Here is a 25371-nt window from a genome sequence, read left to right on the forward strand (position 1 = left end):
CACACACACACACAGCACCACCACCACCCAAAACAAAAATAATAAAATAAAATAAAAAATACCCCAGCCCCCTTTGTCCTATAAGGTTATGACAACACCCGTGAAAATGAAGTGTGCACCCCTTTTTTCAAGAGTGCACTCACCCCTTTCTCAAAAAGCTATATCCGCCGGGGATCTTCTTTGGCCTTGGTTGCGGAAAGACCTTTATAGACTATAAAATGGCATGGCATGGCATTGGACGTTGGATACATATTCAAAGTTTGCAGTTCATTTATCGACGAATGAAAGCCACAAATTGTGAAACCTTTCGTTTCTCACATGAATCTGATCATGTTGAAAGAATGACAAACGGACTGAACATATATATTTTCGACAGTTTTGTGAGAATGTGTTTGTAAACTCACGCTACTTCGGAAAACTTCAAATTAAACAGCAGGAAAATGACTAATATTCCGTTTCATTTTCACGTTTCTACTTATTATCCGCTGCTATATTTAGCTACTGTTGTTGCTGCATACCAGCAGGGATATTCTACAACATATATCATACAACATACAACATTATATAGTCTCCCAGTATCATATAGATACCAGGAAGTGAAGTAAACGCTGTCAACATCCCAGACTGTACAAGCAGATTGTCTACTCCTCTTCAGGTGAGTTAAGTTACCCAACAAACATTCGCTTGCCGTGTGTCTAAGTAAGGTGAGACACAGGTTGTCGCTATATATTAGACCAGCACACGTCGGCGAATCCAGAAGGTCGGCCCTTGTGACACAGTCTTACTTGTTACCATGCCGTGAATCAACGGATATGAGAAGGTAACATGATCTGACACAAGATGGTATATACAGCGATCGGTTGGTCAGTAACATGATTCGATGTCATATTTATAAGTGGACGCTTTGCTGTTGTATAAAATAACAACCTGACTCGATAAACGACCCAAGTCAGTGAGGCATATAATGTTAGAGTTACCTCCCTTCCGTCATTCACAACCAGCCTACTTCACGGCATGTCGTAACCCGTTTGCCGCGCTCTCCCAACACTATCGCCGTCACAGGTGACAGGCGATCGATGTCACAGCATGTAGGCGAATGTATTCCCAAGTAGGAGAATCGCGTTATACTTTGAAGTTTCATGTTGTTACACCCGATACGAAATCGCCTTCCGTGGAATTGAAATGACCTTAGTATTGTCCTGTTTGGTGCGTTGCTTATTCAGTGACATCATACTTGTTAGGTGAAGGCTATTAGGCTGTTAGGCTATTCTGTTAGTCTAAAATCTCGAACTATATGTTTTACAGTGAAGTTTCAAGTACGTCACTGACCCTCTCAATTGCTACATTTGACAACCTTTTAAGATATACATATTTTGTTTTCAATTCATAAAACTATATTATTTAACCTCTCGATTTACGGCTGAAAATTATCATATATATGTATATATATGTATATATATGTATATATATATGTATGTATGTATGTATGTATGTATGTATGTATGTATGTATGTATGTATGTATGTATGTATGTATGTATGTGTATGTATGTATGTATGTATGTATGTATGTATATATATATAAAACTATATCATCCATTGATTTTCTATTTATCGCTGCACTAAGCAATATTCAAGCTATTTGGCGGGCAATATCATACAATGAAACGGAATGTTTTATCGTTTCATACAATGTAGAAACGTATTTGAAATGCAAATATGAACAGACTTCCTCAGCCATGATAAGTTGATATATGGCTTGACCAGCTACACATTTCTTATAATACTGGTGTAGACTTTCAGGTAACCATTTTAAAATGACCAAGTACAATGCAAACAAACATATGGTGAAGAATGTTTTGCTCCTCTGTTAAATGAAAATGCAATTTAAATTGCTGCTGATGTCTAGTTTCGATCGACAGATGACTGGCTTATACATAGTAACGACGTAACAAGACGCAATTTAAGGTCTGCGACGAGTATGCAAGTGCGTAACTTATTTACGAAGACGATTTCAGATCATCAGTGGACGGGCTTACATTTGGCATAAGTGTCTAGTTTAGATCGTCAGATACTGGCTTATACGTATTGGAAGTAACGACCTAACAATACGCAATTTGAGGTCACTGACGATTACGCAAGTGCGTAACATCAAGTCGATCCATCTGTTAGTTTGTAACAGACCTGAAGATGATTTTAGATGTGACGAGACCGGGCATCTTTCTTTACGTATATCATATGCAGCGTTCTTCTTTATGTTTATTATATGCAGCAAACGTACATAGCAGACGCAATTCTACATCTACATAACGTTTTATGCCTCTTTTTAACACAATCAGTAAACACACCAGGGTAGGTTTAGGTATATCGGTCAGTAGATTGTCTGTTTACATTACGTCGCGTCAAATGGCAGAATTACTGCGTCAGGCGATATTTGATTACTTCTTTAGTTTCCTTTTCTTGTGTGAGTGGCTTGTGTTCCATTCATATGGTTTTCAAAGATATTTTGTCCTTCGCGCAACATGGAACATGTCGGGATACCATTGTCTATTGATCCGGCCAGCTGAATATGAAATAAACAGGTCAATATATTTGCAGTAACAGTATTAGAGGATCGTAGATTCGTGTCTTCTGAAAGAAATTATGTGTTTTAATAGTGTATCCTTTCTGTAACTGTTTGTTTCACTTCCCTGGACAATTTTGACAAAAAGTGGTCCTCTCAAAACGTCAAGCAGTCATGTATTTCTAAGCGTATGCCGAAAGGAGCAGAAATATTCACCGTATAATGAAAAGGAAACTAAGGCCACCCAAACACAGCATCATGCGATTGCACAGAGCAGGAAATCCATCGTACCAATTTTACGGATGTGATTGGCCATGCGAGATTCTGCAACGCCTATGCCCACCTCACGGCTATGTTGAGACCATCAAGTCGATCTTGGGAAATATTAGCCTAAGGTAATAACTTAGTGTTTTTCCTAAGTTGATGTAGTACATTTAGTTTAGTTTTGTCTTATCACAAAGGCCTGCTTCGGAAAAAGAAAGAGGAACTTTATCGCCCTTCAGTTATACACATACAGTCGAGCACCGTTGCCTCGATATTCATGGGACCAAAATAAAATATCGAGTTATCCGAACTTCGAGACATCCGACCAGGGTATATCATCACCTATCACTATGAAAGAAAACAAAACGATTCTCAGTATGTTTGATTCGAAACTACAATCCGTTATCAGTAGTGTTTAGTCGTAACAGTGATCAGTACTTCCCTCAGTTCAGAGGGATGCTTGCCCATGAAAGGTAGGTGAATATCGCATTTCTTTGCAAATATCGAGTTAAAAGGGTAATTTTGCTTGTCGGGACCATGACATTATATCGAGATATCCGAAGTATCGAGACATCCGTATCGAGTTAAAATAGCTTGAATAATGATAAATTATGATGAATTTGCCGGGACCGAGATGTTATATCGAGACAACCGAGATATCGAGTTATCAGAGTTCGACACAACGGTGCTCGACTGTATGTTATATGGGACATATATAGACATTTGGGAACACATTATATGTCTATTGTTGACGATGCCTATACACACCCTTTCATGGTCGCGCTGGCAGTGCTCGCCTACCTAGATTCCTCCCATCTACCTGTGTTAGCTTCATAACGCGTGTTTGATATAACTATCTTCAAGTTGTAATTTTGGGACATATCGTTCCAGATTTACCACAAGAATGGCGGCTTCAGACATTCAATCAACGGGTTTTGTTGACAACTGGCAAACTGGGAAGACCCTTGCTGAATGTAATCTGCGCATGTTCGAGGCGGAAGATTCGTGTGACGTCACTTTCAGAGTGGGAAGTTCGGGTCACGTGATCAAGGCCCACCGCTACGTCCTCATCAGCAGAAGTTGTGTGTTCCACGCCATGTTTACTGGCGACCTGGCGGAGAAATCCGATGTCAGTGTTCCGGAAATGGAACCCAACGATTTCAAACAGTTTCTATTGTAGGTTTTAATCACGACATATTAACACAATATTAAATTTAATGTATAATGTGACCCGTGAAGGGCCGGGTTAGAATACTGATCTTCAGTAACCCATGCTTGTCGTAAGAGGCGACTAACGGGATCGGGTGGTGAGGCTCGCTGACTTGGTTGTCACATGTCATCGGTTCCCAATTGCGCAGATCGATGCTCATAATGTTGATCACTGGTTGGCTGGTCCATACTCGATTATTTCCAGACCGCCGCCATATAGCTGGAATAGTGGTGAGTGTGGCGTAAAACTAAACTCACTCACTCACTAATGTATAATATTCAGTTTCTGATTCCTTTTCTATAATGTCATACTTTACGTACAGGTCATATCCTGTACGTAATCCGTCATCCGTTCTCTCTCGGTCGCTATTTTCACCGTCTAATATTACTGCGTGGGGCAGCGAGAAGAAGGTTCTAAGCGCAGTCCAGGCTGCTGGCTACCCCTTGCTCAAAGCCCCTGTCCGTATCAGGGGAATGGTTTTTATTTTGTCTTTTAACATCTTCCTCAGATACCTTTACACGGACAACACAACTGTTGATGCTGACAACGTAACAGCTCTACTGTACGCCTCCAGGAAATATGACATCACCTCCTTGGAATCTCAATGTACGGAGTTCCTGGAAGAAAACCTCAACGTTGACAATGCCTGTGTGATTTTAGAATCTGCCCATCGTTTTGATGAAAGCCAGTTGTTCCAGAGGGCCTTTGGTCTCCATACAAAATACAGCTGAGGGGTCACTACAGTCCTCTGGTTTCCTGGCACTGAGCCAAGTGTTGGTGGATCAGATCGTGGAGTCAGATGATATGATAGTGGAGGAACATGTAGTCTTTAATGCTGTCAACAGCTGGGCAGAGGCAGAGTGTGAACGCCAGGGAAGGGAGGTAACTCCCGAAGCCAAACGAACAATACTTGGAGATACTTTCCTGAAAATTAGATTTCCTCTTATTAATCAAACGTTCCTGTCCAAGGACGTTAAATCCAGTGGTCTTTTGACTGAGCCGGAGCGTCTCAGGATCCTGGAGTATATAGGGTGCCCTGACAATGATGTGAAACCCTTTAACACCAAGCAAAGAAAGCAAAATATTCCGCATTCTACAACACACTCCATAACAAGGTTTAAAACCGAAAACAGAATTGGGTGGAAAACAAGTGGGCACAGGAAAGACGCAATTTCCTTCCAAAGCAACCAAAACTTGATACTCTGTGGATACAGACTGTATGGCCCTGAAAGGAGGCACGAAACAACTACCTACTATATCACCACCTACTTTGGAAACGAGGAAAATGTTCTCCAGAACATGATTCAGGATAGGGTCCAGTACACAGTCAACAGTAAAGAGTTTGATGTGGTGTTTGAGGAGCCTGTCGACATGACAGCGGGAAAGTGGTACACTCTGGTAGTTCTGATAGACGGCATGAGAACGTTAGGGGGACAACATGGAAAGAAAGAGTTGTCATGTCCTGACGGTGTTAGTTATACCTTCAGAAACTCCACACACAGTGAGAATAACACCAGCGTCAGTAGAGGACAGATTCCATCTCTCCTATATCGTACTGCATGAACATTAGCACTCATGGAACAGCTAGTTATAGATATTTATTTACAGGAGTTATCAAAATATTTGAAAGTTTGTTTCGTATATAGGTTACATTCTTTACAACCTATTTAATGTTGCCGCTTTCTAAATAGAGTGTACGCTGGAGTTTTCTCCATTACACCCAGCACTTTTGGGATCTGATGAAGCTTTTATTATTACAATTAGATATTATGTGGGAAAAATATAATGGTACCAATGAAATCAGGTCGCTCGAGCCGCTTCTCACTTTAAAACATTCAGCTAGAAAGGTGTTTAATGTTTCTGCAGAAAAGTAAAACGATTAGAAAGTACTAATGCAAGTTAAGTGCTTCTGCAGATAAGGTTGATGTGAGCCAAGTTAAGGTCACTGTGAACATAAGGTCGGGAAAATATGAAGGAACTTTTGGTGCAAAGTACATTGAGAAATGGCCTTATAAGAATGAGTAGATCAGCGATGTAGTGATTTCATTTTAGACATGTCATGGTCAAGCTAGGAGTGAGAAATAGGCCTGAATATATGTTGTTTGATGTAAATACTCTTTAATTGCTCGTTCACCTCAGGTTTGGTATTTCATATTTTTCCAGACCTAGCGTGGTCATTTAGTATGATTTGAATTAAAATATTCATCAAATCGTTATTTTGTCGTGTGGGTTGTTTCTCCCACAGCTATTTTAAGTTACAAGTTACAGACATAATTTAATTTACCACCGTGCACGGGTGTTTTCTATTGATCGGATCTCATGAGAGAACGACGCTTACATAGCTTTTAACCCACCAATAACATATTAACACAGTCGCATATAAGTTAATCCATATTCTTCTGCCTCTATGTCGGAGGCAAATAGTGAACACCCTGAAATGAAATGAAGCATCTTTTATAGCGCATTTTCAAACCAACATTCACATTCTTATGTTATAGGTTGTTACGTGTGTATTTTGTAATTTTTATTTTTATTCAATTGCAAGGTGTGTGATATCCTATTTTCAAAAATAATATGTTCTTTATCGACTATCAAAACTGCAGGAAATCGGAGAAGGACGAGACTACTTTTCAAAGGCATGTTTCCCGTTGCCATTTATCTTGGCAAGACTCATACGTAAATAAATCTAAAAATAGAACATTGTACGGGAACGCCTCGAGATATTCCACAGCTTGCACGTATATCAGCTATTTCATTTCTATACATTTCACTAACTAATGCATAAAGTTAACAATATTTGTGACAACACATTTGCGTTTCTTGGTGTATTTCCCATTTACAAAAGTCAAATTCTAACCTGCTGAATCAGACATTACTGAAATCCTTATTGTGCCAAATAGGTTTCTGCGTGGCAATTCACTTTGAATTTAACTATCCACTGAACGTAAATTCCCTTGAATTTGGTACAGATGATACCGGGCGGGAATATGCACACCCCGCGATACAATCCCAAAACATACATAAGATAGGTTATGTAGGTCTACTCCCATTTGTGAGAACTCCCAGTTGTGAGACTCCCAGTTATGAGACAGTGGAGTAGGTAATTAACAAAGAAAACACACCATACTCCCCTGTCTGATAGAATGGATTAACCCTAGCTAATTACTGATTTGCTATGTAACTGAATCTTGTGGAAGTCTTAATGAAACTTTATAAGATAAATTGATTAACATACTCCAGTAAATGTCCTTAAAAAATAAACACTTTGATAATGCTAATAAAATATGTTTAAACCAAAATGACTTTCAAACTTCATAATAGTCAATAAAAATGTGTTATCATAATTAAATATTCTTCTTAATAAATAAAATATTTAATGAACTATTTCTTCTTTGTAAATAAAATCTTTGATAATCTATTTCATTAATCAACTCATCAATGAACTATGCCTCCTGTGGGTACTCTTCAACAACCTGGCTGATCCCACTTTCATTGTGGGGATGTGGAAACATCACCTATGTGCACTGAACCATTAATTAATGTGTCTCACAACTGGGAGTTCTCACAAATGGGAGGACACCGGCACAGCGGCACCGGAAAAAAAGAATGTATGCCACAATGGGAAATCATTATTGTTCGGCTGAAGAGATTTCAAAATATAGCAACACTGAAATCATTATCTAAGATAGCTTCGAGAGCTGGTTTCTTTCGATATTGCCCACGAATATACTTTGTGTGACGCTCTACCCAGTTACTTGCTCAAAAGTGATACAAAATAGTTCCAAACGTTCCGTACAATAAACATTATATTAATATGTGTACAAGTGAACTTGTTTGATGGACGCAGTTTCCAGTGTACACGTTAGTTAATCAAATAAATCAAATTGCTAAATCACGTTAAATGATTTGTGTTTGTCGTTTGTACACATCTGATAGAGTTACACCGTCGCAGACATATTCATGCTATGTGTATTGTAAATTTACTCGGTATGGTCAGCCTTACAAAAGTAACCAAATTAGGATTATAATTCTTTGTTTAGTAGTCATAATGACTACTGTTTTTTTGTGCATGTATCGAAGGAGAACACTCACAAATATGACGTCGCGTAGTGGCACTAATGTGACTATTTATATTTCATTATCAATAACCAAGCATGTCATATACCCTTGGCTTATACCCTGCATAACCGCAATTCTTTTGAGAAGCGCCAGTAAAATTGGACTTTACTGGAACTATTTCATGGTCTTGAAAATATCATTGTTCAACGTGTTGAATAAGTGAATATTTCCCCACGTAAATACGTTTGGTGGTCGATTTCTGTTGAAGCGCCCGTGAAGATCCGGGTTAGAATTGATCTTCAGTAACCCATGCTTGTCGTAAGAGGCGACTAACGGGATCGGGTGGTCAGGATCGCTGACTTGGTTGACACATGCCATCGTATCCGAATTTGGTAGATCGATCTGTTTGTATTATCAGAATGGTGGTTCGCTGTTATCATCCGATAGTTGATACGCTGTTATTCTCAGAGTGAGTATGGTTTTACGCCGCTTTTAGCAATATTCCAGCAATATCACGACAGGGGACACCAGAAATGGGCTTCATACATTGTACCCATGTGGTGAATCGAACCCGGGTCTTCGGCGTGACCAGCGGACGTCTTAACCACTGGGCTACCCAACCGCCCCAGTTATTATTAGAAAGGCGATACATTGTTATTGTCAGAAAGGTGGTATACTGTTACGGGAAAGGTGGTATACTGTTATTATCAGATTGGTTGTATACTGTTATTATCAGAAAGACGATACGCTGTATGAGAAAGGTGGTATATACTGATGTTATCAGAAAGGTGTAACTTTCTATCAGAAAGGTCGTATACTGTTATTATCAGATATATGGCAACCTGTTGTTATCAGACAGGTGGTAAACTGTTTTTATCAGAAAGATGTTATGCTGTTGTTATCAGAAAGGTGATATACTGTTATCACAAAAGTGGTATACTGTAATCAGAATGGTTGTGTACTCTTATTATCAGGAAGGCGATAAGCTGTTATTATCAGAAAGGTGGTAAACTGTTGTTATTCGAAAGGTGAGATACTGTTCTCATACCGCTTGACAACCTTTAAAATTAGCGAGTGATAGTATATTCATATTGTGTAGTTCAGAATGTCAAACTCCAAATCTCGTATGTGTAATACTTTGAAAAGCAACATCAATATATGCACAGTATATATTCTGACATGATTTAACATTGCACATTACCAGACAAATAGTAAGACTAAATATATATTTCTTTTTTAATAGAGAGAGACAGAGAGAGACAGAGAGAGAGAGAGAGAGAGAGAGAGAGAGAGAGAGAGAGAGAGAGAGAGACAGAGAGAGAGAGAGAGAGAGAAAGAGAGAACGTATAACCTTTTCTTTTATATCAACTTTTAGTCTTACTATTTATCTGGTACTGTGTATTGTTAAATGTCGAATTTCAGAAACCTGTAGCCTGTAGCTTGTGTTAATGTAGTCCCCTGACAAGTACACTAGGTACCATATACGACGCCACTGGTGAAACATACAATTCCATCACTGATACCTGTAATCAGTGAATAGTGCGTCTTAAGTGTGTTATCGATCATTCATCACATAACTGTAAATTCGTTGGGGAGTTTCATTGATTTTGTTTGCAGAGAGAACTAATCTAAACATATAGAAAATATATTGCCAAGGCACTGGACATTGAAAACATACTCAAGGATTGTATTTCATTTATCGACGAATGATTGTTACAAATTCTGACACCTTATGCATATCATCATGTAGAATGAATGACAAGCGGACTGAACAAATATTCTCGATTGAATTGTGAGAATGTGTTTGTAATCTCTCACGTTACTTCGGACAAGTTCAAATTAATAAGCATGAAAATAACTAACATTCCGGTTTTTTCACGTTTCCACTTGTTATGCGCTGCTATATATAGCTACTCAGTCGGGTATCGACTGAGAAGCGCTGTCGCTGCTGCATACCAGGAAGTAAAGTAAGCGCGGTCAACGTCCCAGACTGTACAAGCAGATTGTCCATCTTGAGGTGAGTTTGAATGTACGCTTGCCATGTGTCAGGTTTAAGGACAGGCGTGGTCAAGCGCGAGCAGGCGATCGCCATGTGTTAGACCAGCACGCGCCCGCGTATCCAGATGGGCGATCCTTTGGATCCAGTCTTTCTTGTTACCAGGCTGTGAATCAGTGAATATGAGCAGGAGGCATCACCTGACAAAAGATGGCACATACAGTGTTCAGTTGGCCAGTAATATGATAGCTCATTATAATCTATAATCCACCTATCTGCTGCTACACAAGATAACAACCGTGTTATTTGTAAAGACTTTGCTGAATCATCATCAACACAGTGAGTCATACAGTGTTGGAGTTATCTCCCTTCCGCCATACACAACCAGCCTAGCTAACGGCATGTCGTAAGCCTTTTATCGCGCTCTCCCAAAACTATCGCCGCCACAGGCGGTACCTTTCCACTGAGACAGGTGATCGGTGTCATCACATGTAGGCGAGTTCTAGGTATTCCTAAGTAAGAGAATCGCGTCGCACTTTGAAGTTTCATATTACCCTAAACAAACATGAATCAAAACTTCAATTATTGATTTTTTACCTATTTCTCTTTATATTTCACACATTATCATTCCACCGTTTAAAAAATAATTTACACACTTGAGTTATTTCTTTTAAAAACTGAACATTTCCTTCCGATTGCAGTGCAAGTAACATCTATGGCGATTTACCGACACCTACGGCACCTTCGACAATCTCCACTTTCTCACCATGTTACAGAATCATACTGGATTTCTGGTGGCATGGCTATTGTATAAGAGCAATCTGTCCTACTTCAACACTCCAAAACTTCTCACCCCGAAATAGTTAAAACAACAACCTTCTCCTCCTCAGCGTTTCCTTCTCACAACCATCAGCTGCTTAATGAACATTTCCTCCTGATCAGTGATCCATGATTCTCTATTATCTCCCTAAGTACTGGTAGTCACCTATTCACAACCTAGCTAACGAGCTTAATAGCAGTTACTCCAGTTACAGGGGAGTGAGTACAGCTAACGGAACAGCCAGGCGAGGGGCTAGACTGACTAACTGAGTTTAGTTTTACGCCGCTTTTAGAAATATTCCAGCAATATCACGGCGGGGGACACCAGAAATGGGCTTCACACATTGTGCCCTTGTGGGGAATCGAACCCGGGTCTTTAGCGTGACGAGCCAACACTTTAACCACAAGGCTACCCCACCGCCCCGCGAGGGGGTAGAGGTACTAATTAGTGGCTTGTAACAACCTTGGGCTAGGGGGACGGGAGCTAGAGAAATGGTGCTGATTTACCCAGCGTGAACACCGTCTTTTGCGTTTGTACCTTCATAAAATGCAAAGAATATAGAATATTTTTTTCATGAAGCTGATATGCAACTCCCATGGATTTGATATGTATTATTTGTCATCTATCATTTAACTCATGTTATCACAATGGGTAGGTGGAGAGGTTCTGTGATGTTAAAACTGATTTGAAAATGGCATCGACCATGGTATATACATGTAGGTGTATTGCTTGACCAGCTAGACATGACTCGTAATACTCGCGTGGGCTTTAAATTTCGGGTGTACATTTTAAAGAGACCATGTAATGTGCAAACGGACATATGATGAAACATCTTTTACTCCTCTGTTAGTTAACAGTGAAGATAATGTATGTTGTCACACATATTTAAACAGTCGATTTCAGATAGGACAGCACGGTATTATCGGTATATCGCGATACGTTTTTCAAACGATACGTATTGCAATATTTTTTCTGAGAACTGGTATACTGATCAAAGAACAAAAATGAAGTTTTTGTGATTAGCTTTATGGTTTAAATTAAAGTCCACACAGAATTTCAGTCACATCTAATGATTTCCTTCGTTATTCAATGACAAAACGGCAACTGTGATACAATAAATTGTATAAAAAGATAATCCCTGATTGTGCAACCTCATTTTGAGATTGCTGAACCACAACATATATGTTTAGGGACATATAATGTAGAAGATAGGATTGACATGCACAATTAGTGTCACTCACTGTCAAAATCTTGAGTTCCCAATATATCGCAATACGTATCGCAACACGGATATCAGGAATAGCAATATATTGCAATACAGTTTAATTGTCAATACACAGGCCTAATTTCAGAGCATTAGAGGACGGGCTTACTTCACCTTGGAAGTAACGATTTAAAATTACACAATTTAAAGTCCAGTACGCAAGTGCGTGACATATATAAACAGTCGATTTCGGAGCATCAGTGGACGGGCTTAAGCCTGGTGTCATCACTGATTTTCAGTGTGCCAACCCTATAGATTTTATATCTCCTTTGTCCTTCAGACAACATAGAATCTGCCCAAATCGTTGTAATCCCTTAAAGAGACGTTGTATATATCCTTTCTAGCATTACCGAATACTACACTAGCAATAAGAGCTCGTACAGTTAGGACGGCAAGGTGTCTAACAAACTCTAACTGTTATAATAAACAATATCGTTGTACTTGATCAGAAGTTTCCCAGATATGTCTGTTCAGTGTGAAGTTGGTGACCAATCCTGATTTATACTCCAGTTAAGCACATCTGTGACGTGTTTTGACAACATATATCAAAATAATATTATATTTTGCAAACGCAATGCAGAGATAATGTAAAGGAGTACAGCCAACAGCACAAGATTATATTTTATAATGCATTTGAATACAATAAAGTCAACCATGTGTACTGGCATGGATAAACCATGCAAGTCAACTACAAACATATTTACTCGTCCACCTTTTGTATGATGAACATTTCTGTCATTTTATATTTGTGCATTTCTGGGTTTATGAAGAATTTGTAACTTGCCATGATACAGAAATAGCCATCCATTTTAGTGCTTTGTTTATTTGTTTGTGTGAAGTTAATGTATTTCGTATTGTAGTCGTGTAACAAAGGCCACCGTCGTAAACAGAAATGAATAACAGCAACAAAACCCTTCCAACATCCTCAAGTATTAATATTGATTAATATTTCCTCAAACGTCCGTACAAGAAATATAATTCTGTTTATATGGCACATGGACATGTTATGTTACTCCCTAACCTTGTACATACCCTTTAGTGACATGAATTCAGCTGACAATCACCACGTGTTGTCGATGCTCATCCATCTACCTGTATTAGCCATTGGATTCCTGTTTAATATATCTTGATATTTATGGTTGCAGATTTGCCATAAGAATGGCTGCTGCAAGCACCCAACCAACTGGGTTTGTTGACAACTGGCAAGCTGGGAAGACCCTGGCTGAATGTAATCTGCGCATGTTCCATGCGGAAGATTCGTGTGACGTCACTTTCAGAGTGGGAAGTTCTGGTGATGTGATCAAGGCCCACCGTTATGTGCTCATTAGCAGAAGTTGTGTGTTCCACGCCATGTTTACTGGCCCCCCTGGCGGAGAAATCCGACGTCAGTGTTCTGGAAATAGAGCCGACTCACTTCAGGCAGTTTCTGTTGTAAGTTTTAATGCGACATTATTACAGTACAACCAGAAATTATTGAGAATTTAAAGATTGTAATTTTTTTTTATTATTTTCACTCATTACTCACGTATTAAATGTGAATATTAGCAGAACACCATAACTTCAGATTCAAAGACAGGTGAACAGTTAGTATTTTCTGTTTGATTGGCATTTAGAAGTTGGTGACTAGTAAGAAAGTAAGATTGTTTATGGATAACAACTTCTTTTATTATATATGATGAGACGTTTCGATATGGATTCTTATACCGTTGTCAAGCAAGAGTGAAGTACTACACCACAGAACAGACTTATATACATGAACAGGGATTAAGTAATAACAACATGTAGGTATGAATCAAGGGATTAACAACAACAACAAGGCAAGGTGGTAATAATGTGGTGACAATAGGAGGAAGCCAATGGTCCAAGAGGCAGAAACAAAATATACATGGCTGATGAGATTAATTAGCAATGATAGCTGGAGTGCTCTAATCTGTTGTTTTTATCAGTTCACTGTATGCTACCAGGACTTCACCAAAAGAAATCTTGCAGAAGCAGTTCAAATCCGGAGACAGAAGCCCTCAATCAAAAGGGACAGGGATATCTCATCCCTTCTGCATACAATGAACTGATAAAAACAACCCGTTGCATGCAGCTCAGTTCTAATTGTCTCCTTACAGACAGCCACAGTTCCTCTATCAACCATATCCAGCCTTTAGTTTTCTAAACTCCTTCGTTTGGTTTTAGAAACAAGAATACCAAGCCGCCTCCTGTCACCGACAGTCAATTTTCTGGGCCTACTTGCGCCTCCCTGGTGCTCAGTGCCATATCCATTTGCAATATTTTTCAAAACACGATAAACAGTGGACAAAGGGATGCCTGTTCTACTTGAAATCACTTTAGCTGATCTGATGTCCTTGTTATAATACTCTAAAATCAACTTCTTCTTCTCTAAATCATCCATACTGAGGGTCACTGAAAATGTCGTCTGCTAGCAAGTAAACAAAGGGGGATAACTCTTCACAAACTAATGAAAAAGGATTAACGGAGTTGTCTCTCTTAAATGAAACCAAGCACTTGATAGCTGGTCAAGGTTGTTTATACTAGAAATCCAATAAAAAACAAATTCCTAAAATTCTCAATAATTTCTGGTCATACTATACTTGTCCACACAGTGGTAATATTGGAACTCAGTAATTGCCTGTATTGAATTGCTTTCTGTCAATACATTTTGCCATCATTTTTAGTTTTTTTGGGTAAGCGTGATAAACTGACAGTTAACAGTTGTATTAACAAACATATGGCAAACACCCTTCCTAATGGATTGTGACCTATCAATCCGACTATTCATCAGATTTAGGTATTGTTTGTTAAGTTTCTTCAAAGTTATAGGTACACAGACTATTGTTATCTTGTCTGATACAAGGCCTAAGTGATGGTGATGGTCAGGTGGACGTTGTTTTACAATGCGTTTCCTGAATATGTCTGTCTATTTCCAGATACCTTTATACCGACAACGCAGATATTGACGCCGACAACGCCACGGGTCTTCTGTACGCATCCAGAAAGTATGACATCACCGCCTTAGAGTTAAAGTGTCTAAATTTCTTGAAGATCAACCTTACTGTTGACAACGCCTGTGTGATCTTGGAGGCCGCTCATCGTTTCGATGATATCCAATTGTACCAGGAGGCCTTGACCTTAGTGAAAAACGAAGGTGAAACGTCATTGCAGACATCAGGATTTCTGGCGCTGAGTCAAGTATTCGTGGATAAGATCGTTGAGTCGGATGACCTTGCGGCACGGGAACACGTGGTCTTCAATGCAGTGAACAGCTGGGCAGAAGCAGAGTGTGGACGTCAGGGAAGGGAGGTAACTCCTCATGCCAAGAAATCCATCCTTGGGGAAACTTTAATAAAGGTTAGATTTCCCCTTTTAAAGCCGACGTTTCTGGAGGGTGAGGTGAAAACTAGTGGTCTCTTGTCTGACTCTGAGCGACTTAAGATATTCGATTACAGAGACAATTCAAGTAATGACATCCAGCCATTTAATGCTAAAGAGAGAACTGCATATGATAAACTACCCATGTACTATGTCCACAGATACAGAACAGAAACATTGCCCTGTGTACGCAATGCGAGTAGACATAGTATTTCTTTCTCATCCAACAAAGATGTGATGCTGCTTGGTTATCAACTGTATGGCCCCCATACGCCATCTGGTGTGTCTTTTTACACTGTTACGTCCTACTTGGGCAACGAAGATACAGATACGAACTCGATGATTCATGATGCCAAGAAATATGAGGTTAAAGACGACACGTTTGATGTGTTGTGGGAGAAGCCGGTTGCCATCAGTGCCAATCAGTGGTTCACTTTGGAAGTGGAGATACAAGGACATTACACGCGTTGTGGAACAGGAGGGCGTGAGCAGGTGGTATGTGACGTGGAGAATGTGACGTTCTACTTCAGGAATTCCAATCAAATCATAAATGGTACACGTGTAACGCAGGGACAGATACCATCTCTCATATATTGTCTTACTTGAACCTGAACTGCAATCGTTGTACAAATACAGCTCTTTCAACATAACAGCATGTCATTGCAGTAATATGTACATTTCATCAAATGTAATCACCCTATGAGCAAATGTAAACAGAAAGCTATTAAAAGTTACACGAACAGGTAGATACCTATCCTGAATTCTGGGACAGAATATTATCATGTGCATCCGCTGATTGATGTAAGAGTCGACATTATAGATCCAATCGTAATGTTGCGATGTCCACTGAACAATGTATCCTTTGACAATCAGTGCCGAACAAGGGCATAAAATCTTGGTTTCCAGCGTCCAAAGGTCCAGCGACTACTATTCCTGAGGAATGAACGACAGAGGAGTGTACCAGTGTTCGGGTCGACATATATAACGTTTATAACGAGCTCAAGGGACCACCAAGTCTTGTTCGTCATCGCCTTAGTGATTTCTGTTAATTTTAGTTCGTCATCAGTGTCTCATCACCGTAGTTCGTTACCACTAATTAATACAGAACATGTTACTCTGCATGCAAGAAAAAGCGCTATAGAACGATAGACCTGTGTGGAAATCCTGAAAGTACTTATATTATCAACGGTCATGTGAACAGCTTATAGCCTGAAGCTCAAAGGCCAAGTTGGACTGTGAACAATATTGTGATGTGGACAGTGTATGGAAGTCTGTTGCGGAAATGTTATCACCATCAGGAGCAGGATGTGTTTGAACTTTGAATCACGTTCGTGTGTTGGTTGTGCAAGGTCCAATGATAGTAATGTTGAATTAAATGCTTTGTGGCTTGTATCTTTGTGTTTGTTTTGTATATTATTCGAAACATGTATTGGTATTAGCATATACTCATGAGACACTTACATCAACAGAGATATATACAAGGACAATATCATATTGCTGTTTAATAATCATACAGATACGTCAGTGCCCAAGGGGATCCTAGATCCACGCTGAACAGTGGATTTCGTTACGCTTAGTTGCATTGACATTTACACAGCGACTTCATAATATGGTTTGGTTATATTAGGGTACATAGCAATAATAATTTTCATGAACATTTAGATAAATATTCCAGCAGTGCCCGTGTCATTTTGTTTGGAATCAGACCCCGTCTAAATAATAAGCAACACAAGACGTGCCTATTGGGAGAAAATAGCCAAAATGAATTAAATCGTTAATGTATGTAGAACTGTTAAACACAGCAATACATAAATTATGACTATGACGTAATGTGGTGAACCTAACATGTTACCCTTGTTACGGTGGTCGAAATGCAACTAAGGCAAACTGAAACAATCACCAGAACGCATACACGTGACAATTGCACGGGTGAGATGTGCTAGTGAAACATAAATACAATACAAATAAAAGTGCAATGGGTTTGCTTATCTGTCCACCGTAGCGGGGCTAGTTTACAATATACGTATGACTGCGTGAAATGGAACGCAAACGTACTGTAACGTATGAATCGATGCAAGGGCGTCCAAGTGTCCAATCGAAATCTTTACGAAACTTTGGAATCGATGGGTCTACGAGTCACGCTCACAACTTGATCACTTCCGGGTTGAATCTGTTGAAACGCGCTATACATGATACGAGTACACACAGTCGCCAGTGGTACCCAATTAATATCACCCATGGCAACAACAAAATATCATCGTGATGCTTCATCATACATTTGAAAGGAGAATACTTTCTCGTGTCATTTTCTAAATCCCAGATGCTCCTCAACAGCAAGAATATTTTCTCCAGATAAACTGCCGTACTAAAATGAGTATCGCTTCTTCACACGACACGGGAGCATACAATCGACATTATATAGACATTGCATTGCATTCATTTAATCCTTATGGTTACTGTTAATGAGTTTAAAACAAGGTTCTGAAAGCTTTTATAGTCTGTCAACTTTTGGGACTGCATGCTTTGTAAATGTTTTTTGTTATTCGTTTCAATGAAAAAGTGATTACATGTACCTTCTTGTTTCTCCGAGACGTAACAGGAACCTTAATGTCATCTTTTAATGTGATCGCCTATTAAAAAGGTTACCTGTATAACTATCATTATTGTTTCGTGATTGTTTTGATCAACTCATTCCAGGTGTGGGTTCATTTAATGTAATGTTCGTCAGGTGTATTTTATTGTTATAGGCGATCACTTTGACATTAAAATAGGTTTATGTTAAGTCACGAAGAAACATGCAGTTACATGTAAACACTTTTACATTGAAGCGAATAACAAAAAGATATTTGCAAAACTGCATTCTCAGACTATACATTCATTTACAGAAGTACCCCTTCATTGAATTAAGCCACCACTTACAGATGGTTGATGCTTTGATTCGAAACGTTCAGTTGACATTCGGGGATTCGAATCGTTCAGTTGACATTCGGGCATTCGAATCGTTCAGCTGACATTCAGTTGATATTCGGGGTGAATATCTACTCCGTAAGTAGATATAATCTAGTTATTTGTGTAAGCTAATATACACAGGTAATATGCTTATTTTGTACATGAATACACCAGAGTGGCAAACATGACATCCATTTGTAATCAACAGGAGGCGAGTACCTATTTATATATTTATTGCTTGTATATGTTTCTGTATTACACGTTTTCTAACAAATAACTAAATTAGAATAAAATATCTTAATTACAAGCACAAGAATTGTATTTAAACCACAACACATATTAAAATAAAGATTTACGATTTCAGTACTAAATGTTTAACTTTATTTGCATTAATATTTCACGTGGTGTTTGAGAGTCGTATTGTTTATGACATTGTACTCAAAGACTTACAGTACAACCAGAAATTATTGAGAATCTAACATTGTAATTTTTTATATTTTTTTCACTCATTACTCACGTATTAAATGTGAATATTAGCAGAACATAACTCCAGATTCAAAGACAGGTGAACAGTTAGTATTTTGTCAAGTCACCATGGGCAGCAATGCAGGCTTCAATGCGGCGGGGCATACTACTGATCAAAGAAGTTAGAAAGTCGTGGTCCATGCTGTCCCAATATCGGACCACCTCTTCTTTCATTTCAGCAATATTTGTCAGATGTTTCTTATTGACACTTTCCTTCATAAGTCCCCAAACATTTTCTATTGGATTTAGGTCAGGGCTATAGCTTGGTCAATCTAATATGTCATAATTTGGGTCCGAAACCAGGCCTGTGAATGCTTTGAACGATGTTTTGGATCGTTGTCCTGCTGGAAAACACGTGAGCAGATGGAAGTAAATGTCCCTCGAGAATATCTGTGTACCGCTCACTGTTCATATTCCCTTCAAATACACAGAGGGGCGTTGCCCCTAACACAGATATGCCACCCCACACGTTATATTTCGGACTGTACTTTGGGCGCTGATACAAAGGTTTTTCAGTTTGTTTGTTTCAGGGTATTAGGAAGCAGCCACACAGAACTTTCATCTGAGAAAATCAGTTAAAATTTCTATGCTGTAAGCACCAGTTCAACCTTCCCTCCTTTTGTTCAGGTTTCATAGTCGGTGACTTAGTTTAGTTTTACGCCGCTTTTAGCAATATTCCAGCAATATCACGGCGGGGGACACCAGAAATGGGCTTAACACATTGTGCCCATGTGGGGAATCGAACCCGGGTCTTCGGCGTGACGAGCCAACGCTTTAACCACTAGGCTACCCCACCGCCCCCACAAACTAATGAAAAAGGATTAACGGAGTTGTCTCTCTTGAATGAAAGCAATCACTTGATAGCTGGTCATGGTTGTTTATACTAGAAATCCAATAAAACATATTCCTAAAATTCTCTATAATTTCTGGTCATACTATATATGACAGGTATCATTTATCAAACCCTACACGATCTTATATAATGTAAGCAAATGATAACAATGTATCCAGCTTCGTCCAAACATTCTAGTATCAAATCTTGAACACAGGAGATGTCAGGGAATAATATGCCCCCGGTACCATGTACCTGCAGATTAGGTATAAAACTGACTGATCAGCCACTAATGTGCCTCCAAAATGCACCAGAATGTGCAGGCTTGTGTGAGAACTTATTTTCGTTTTCGGCAGGGTGAAGCTCGTTCACTCATGCCTTCAGGAAGGTAATAGTTGACCATCTAATCAGTTAATATTCACACGTAACGAGATCTTATAACACACATTGATAACACTCTTGCCACTTTACACATAAATGACAGAGTAATTTTTAAAGTAAGCGTAAATACACACAATGCCAACAATGAAAGTATGCTTGGTTAATTTGTTCCGTGACAGCACGATCAAAGTACACTATGTCGTGGTTCAAAACCGAAATTCAACAAAATCATTTTGAGTCCGTTGTCAAAGGTCACAATGTAGCTTTACACTAGGCGGTAGATGAGAGATGGTATCTGTCCATATGTAAGCCTTTGTGCCATTTTTGCTGTGATTGGAGTTCCTGAAGTTAAACTGAACTCCGTCATCGCACACCACCTGTTCAGCTCCACCATCTCCCCTGGGTGTGATGGGTCCTTTTATCTTCACTGCCAGAGTGTACCAGTCTCCCGCCGTGATGGTTATGGGGTTCTCCAGCATCACATCATAAACGCGGTCTCGAACCTTATACTCTACGGTGTCCTGAATCTTGGAGTTTAGGACTGTGTCGTCGTTCCCAAGAAAGGAGGTTACACTGTACACACAATCGCCAGTAGTGCTGTAGGGACCATACAGCTGGTACCCAATTAACATCAACCTCCTGTTGGTATAGAAGGCTATGGCATCATGTTTGCCACTGTACTTCCAAGAATACCCTTTATACATTGATGTCAGTCTTTTGACATAGTGTATGGGCGTTTTGTGATATCTTGCTCTCGGTTTTGTATTAAACAGCTTGAAGTCAGATGCTGAATTTGCTGTGTAATCGAATATCTTAAGACGCTCGGAGTCAGTCAAAAGACCGCTGGTTTTCACCTCTTCCCTTAGGAATGCATGTTCTAAAAGCGGAAAACGAACTTTCATTAATGTCCCACCCAGAAGTGATCTCTTGGCGTCGGGAGTTGCCTCCCTTCCTTTGCGTCTACACTCGGCCTCTGCCCAACTGTTGACGGCGTTAAAGACAACATGCTCTCGAGCAACGAGGTCATCCGATTCCACGATCTGGTCCACCAACGATTGACCCAGTGCCAGAAAATCAGGGGACTGTAATGATCTTTCACCCTCATCCTTTACTAAAGTCAAGGCTTTCTGGTACAACTCACTTTGGCCAAAACGATGAGCCGCCTTTAGAATCATACAGGCATTGTCGGCTGAGAGGTGTTCCTCGAGGAATTCCAGGCAACGTGATTCTAACGTGTTTATGGCGTACTTCCTGGAGATGTACAGTAAAGCTGGTGCATTGTCAACGTCAACGTGCGTGCTGTCGGTGTAGAGGTATCTGCCAAAGAGGAAGCAAACCAAATGACAGAAACTTTTCTGTCTGCCTATTTCATGACCACACCATCAAACCCCAGAATATCTGTCAAATGCTATCTTCGGTATGGTTCCATTTAGTTCAAAGGAGACAGTTTAAGTGATTTCAAACATCTGGTATATTTTACCTTTATGCTATTATGTTGCAGAATTGTCCGTTTTGAATAATATCAGTCATATTTTCCAGCTGGATACATGAAATGTTTCATGGAGCGACATGTAAAAGACACATCGAAATATATGTGTCAGTGCATAGTTTAGAATCTCGTGAAAGATCAGAACTATGAATATAGAACTGAAATAACCAACTGACATCTTAAATACAAACAACAACAAAAAAGAAGATGTAAACAATGACTAACGGTTGGTACCCAAAGATCACCAAAATGAAATAGCCAATTTTCTTCACAATATACTCACACAAGAAATTGTTTGAAGTGATGGTACTCTATTTCCGGGACAATGATGTCGGACTTCTTCGAACGGGACCCAGACAACATGGAATGGAACACACAGCTTCTGCTGATGAGCACGTAGCGGTGAGCCTTGATCACATGACTCGTACTTCCGACTTGAAAAGTGACGTCACAGGAATCTTCAGCACTGAACATGCGCAGATTACATTCTGCAAGGGTCTTCCCGGCTTGCCAGTTGTCAGCAAATCCTGACTTGCCAACAACCTGTGTTTGAGTCGCCATTATTCAATGGAATCTGAAACAGTGCAGACACAAGGGATAGGCCCTAATTTACAGCAATGGAGCGATGACGTTTTTAAGTTGTGATGCAAATGATTCCGTATGAATGGAGTATTATCACATATGTTTACATGCAACATATATACCGAAGTTGAACATATAATTCTTAAAGAAGTAAATATCACTTCATTTAATTGTCATGTCAGATTAACTGTTGTGATGTGAAGGAATATGGTGCTCTTGATTTTTGTTTCTATTTGTTTGTTATTCAACGCCGCATTCAGTTTTCCAGATGTAGGAAGGTGGTATGCAAATGTGTATACAGTTGTGCCCCATTTATCCGAAACCTCAGATATCCGGAAAACTCGCCTTCCGAACGAAAATTCCTTAAAACGAATTCACAACGTTGTAAACTTACTCACTTGTCCGGAAATCCGGTTTCCGTAACTGGACAGTCATTTTCACATACAAAACGCTAAATTATATGCATTTTTTTCTCGTATATCCGGATGGCTGACACCTGTCAGTATGTTTACAGACGCATTTTGCCTAGTGGCTTTGCGTGCCCTAACGTAAAAGAATCAGATTAAGACAGCTCAGGGATTAACATCATGAGCATCGATCTACGCACTTAGGATACGATAACTTCCATCAACCACAGTCAGCGGGTCTGAGCACCCGATCCAGGTTGTAGCCTCTGCGTGAGTGCTGAGAACCACTTCTCACCAGAATGTTCACTGGAGAGGTTTATTAGATTTTAGCAGCATATATGGACGAATATGAATAGGATACTAAAATCAAATTAAGCGATGATATTTCTGCCTTTTCAGATGTGTTATTACTATAGGTTTCTGCCATTAAAACCTATAGTAATAATAAAGCATTAACACATATATTTCAGTTGAGTCTCGACGTTTGGGTCTACTGTGAAGAAGGAGACACAAGTGATGCAGATCGCTAACGTTCATCTCTTTGTTGAAACCCCCACGCAGGGGTATGGTGCCAACAGACCCCTGGTCAGAATACGGACGAATGTATGGTCAGCTGATACTGCACAGATCATGGAAATCAGCTACGAATTACGAATGGTTTGAAGTTTAATGCTCACTCACCTGTGTGACGAACAGCTCCACTAACATTAACGTTGCTAGTGTTCACAAAGCTGTAGGTGCTCTTCAGCGAGAGATGTGTATACTGCATGTTTGTATATTACAGTGTATGGTGGACTCGTCACACTCATCTATGTGTCAGTTTCCTGGCAAGTGTAAAACAGGAAGATTTAAATCGGCCCCGACCAGTTTCCTGTCATACTGTTTCCTGCATGACTGTACATGTTCACCGATGACACTTGTACTCAACAAGGACGCATCCGCAATTAAAAACTGACACAGAAGGCACATTTCACAACTGCTCATTGACATGAAGGAAACAGTTTCAATTGCAAATTAAGAAAGAGGATACATTTGCAATCACACATTAACACAAAGGAAAGAGCAACATGTGCATATCATATGTAGAAAGGAGGAAACATCCGCAGTAACAGATTACACATGTAACACAACGGTAACATCCACAATTGCACAGTACATGTAGCACGGAGAAGACAGCCACAATTGCACATTACAAGATAAACGGAGGACACATCCACAATTGCACATTACATGTAAAACGGAGGACACATCCACAATTGCACATTACATGTTAAACGGAGAAACATCCACAATTGCACATTACATGTAAAACGGAGGACACATCCACAATTGCACATTACATGTAAAACGGAGGACACATCCACAATTGCACATTACATGTAAAACGGAGGACACATCCAGAATTGCACATTATATGTAACAGAGAGGACACATACACAATTGCACATTACATGTAAAACGGAGGACACATCCAGAATTGCACATTATATGTAACAGAGAGGACACATACACAATTGCACATTACATGTAAAACGGAGAAAACATCCACAATTGCACATTACACGTAAAACGGAGAAAACATCCACAATTGCACATTACATGTAACACGAAAGAAGCCATATAGCTGAAATATTACTAGGTGCGGCGTAAAACTAAACGCACTCACTCACTCAGAGTGTTAAATCTGTTCAATACGCGACTGTCACAATATCATTCTTACGTATCTTGGCTTATTGAGCGGTAATGTTGTGTGACAGAAAAATGAATATCAGCTATATATTTGCAGCAACTAAATTTGCCAATAATAATGAGTGCTTCGTTATTGTTGTTTTTCCACATTTTAAAGCATTTTCAGCATTTATTAGCCTAGTATATCATATATCCTCGGTGTATACCCTGGAGGGACAGTGGGGTGGATTTGAGCTACGAGCTTTCGCTCGTCACGCCAAAACCCCCGACTTTGGATACCTGGGTACAATCTGTAAAGCCCATACCTGGTGTCGTGATATCGCTTGGTTATTGCTGAAAACGGCATAACATAATACTCACTCACTTATACCTTGAATAAACTTAATTGTGTGAGAAGCGTCAGTAACATCGAAGTTTTCATCGTCTTTAAAATCCACTTTGTACAAACTATGGAATGAATGAATATTTCCCAATGTAAATACATTACCTTGTGCTCATCGGCTCCTGCTGAAGTTTCACAGATTCTGACAATGAATCTGTTTCAATGTGTCGCTCTTTGACCTATACATTTTACACCAGGTGTCAATCAGAAGACACCATGTCGTTACCCGCTCTATCCTGGTGTCTGTCATGTCCTTCTGATCTTTTTCCAGTACACAATGTGGCCTAAAAAATTCCACTCTGAAAGGCTCTGTTATAATGACATGGCAAAGTGTATTGCGCTGCTATAGATGTGATGTCACAGGTGGGAACAGTCAGAGTCCCAGTTAGTAGGACAATCTCCTTGTGGATTTCTACCACAATTGTAATCCAGCGTGTATATACATTCTTATATCATAGGTTTAAGGGCTGTGCATTTTCAAACACTAAAGTGTCAATATCATTGCAACTGACCGCCTCTGTAGTCTGGTGGATAGATAGTCTCTCCGAAGAGTGCAAGGTCGGTGGTTGGTCAACGGCAGCG

General features: G+C 39.6%; 3 protein-coding genes and 2 long non-coding RNA genes across 5 annotated transcripts in view; 2 read left to right on the forward strand and 3 right to left on the reverse strand.

The window, feature by feature from the left end:
* The first annotated feature begins 507 nt into the window (after window positions 1-507).
* LOC124288646 (BTB/POZ domain-containing protein 6-like) lies at window positions 508-6252 on the forward strand. Its single transcript, XM_046725217.1, has 3 exons — window positions 508-655; window positions 3718-4002; window positions 4545-6252. Exons 2-3 carry the CDS (start codon window positions 3731-3733, stop codon window positions 4765-4767), a joined length of 495 nt encoding a protein of 164 aa, XP_046581173.1. The 5' UTR covers window positions 508-655; window positions 3718-3730; the 3' UTR covers window positions 4768-6252.
* Window positions 3926-25371, reverse strand: part of LOC124288649 — a 36931-nt gene continuing 15485 nt past the window's right edge. Inside the window, exon 3 of the long non-coding RNA XR_006901501.1 lies at window positions 3926-3997. This is a non-coding gene — a long non-coding RNA (uncharacterized LOC124288649). The remainder of the gene's footprint in view (window positions 3998-25371) is intronic.
* Window positions 9766-13314, reverse strand: LOC124288650. Its single transcript, XR_006901502.1, has 2 exons — window positions 13208-13314; window positions 9766-10291 (listed from the first exon to the last, which is right to left on the reverse strand). It is a non-coding gene; the product is annotated as an uncharacterized LOC124288650 (long non-coding RNA).
* LOC124288645 (BTB/POZ domain-containing protein 6-like) lies at window positions 12161-16945 on the forward strand. The gene is made up of 4 exons (XM_046725216.1): window positions 12161-13104; window positions 13321-13606; window positions 15112-15532; window positions 15715-16945. The coding sequence occupies exons 2-4, from the start codon at window positions 13491-13493 to the stop codon at window positions 15754-15756; spliced, it is 579 nt and encodes a 192-aa protein (XP_046581172.1). The 5' UTR covers window positions 12161-13104; window positions 13321-13490; the 3' UTR covers window positions 15757-16945.
* On the reverse strand, window positions 19936-23555 carry LOC124288643 (BTB/POZ domain-containing protein 6-like). The gene is made up of 3 exons (XM_046725214.1): window positions 23400-23555; window positions 22013-22303; window positions 19936-21557 (listed from the first exon to the last, which is right to left on the reverse strand). The coding sequence occupies exons 2-3, from the start codon at window positions 22288-22290 to the stop codon at window positions 20486-20488; spliced, it is 1350 nt and encodes a 449-aa protein (XP_046581170.1). The 5' UTR covers window positions 22291-22303; window positions 23400-23555; the 3' UTR covers window positions 19936-20485.

The sequence above is a fragment of the Haliotis rubra genome, unplaced genomic scaffold (assembly GCF_003918875.1).
Source record: "Haliotis rubra isolate DU_JTF1 unplaced genomic scaffold, ASM391887v1 Scf421, whole genome shotgun sequence".
Lineage (NCBI taxonomy): Eukaryota > Metazoa > Mollusca > Gastropoda > Lepetellida > Haliotidae > Haliotis > Haliotis rubra.

Coding starts and splice junctions, on each gene's coding strand:
- LOC124288643 (XM_046725214.1), bottom strand. CDS start 22,290: ATGGCGACTCAAACACAGGTTGTTGGCAAGTCAGGATTTGCTGACAAC. Junction 21,558..22,012: donor CACTTCAAACAATTTCTTGT/GTGAGTATATTG, acceptor CCTCTTTGGCAG/ATACCTCTACACCGACAGCA.
- LOC124288646 (XM_046725217.1), top strand. CDS start 3,731: ATGGCGGCTTCAGACATTCAATCAACGGGTTTTGTTGACAACTGGCAA. Junction 4,003..4,544: donor GATTTCAAACAGTTTCTATT/GTAGGTTTTAAT, acceptor CATCTTCCTCAG/ATACCTTTACACGGACAACA.
- LOC124288645 (XM_046725216.1), top strand. CDS start 13,491: ATGTGCTCATTAGCAGAAGTTGTGTGTTCCACGCCATGTTTACTGGCC. Junction 13,607..15,111: donor CACTTCAGGCAGTTTCTGTT/GTAAGTTTTAAT, acceptor GTCTATTTCCAG/ATACCTTTATACCGACAACG. Junction 15,533..15,714: donor TTGGGGAAACTTTAATAAAG/GTTAGATTTCCC, acceptor CTATGTCCACAG/ATACAGAACAGAAACATTGC.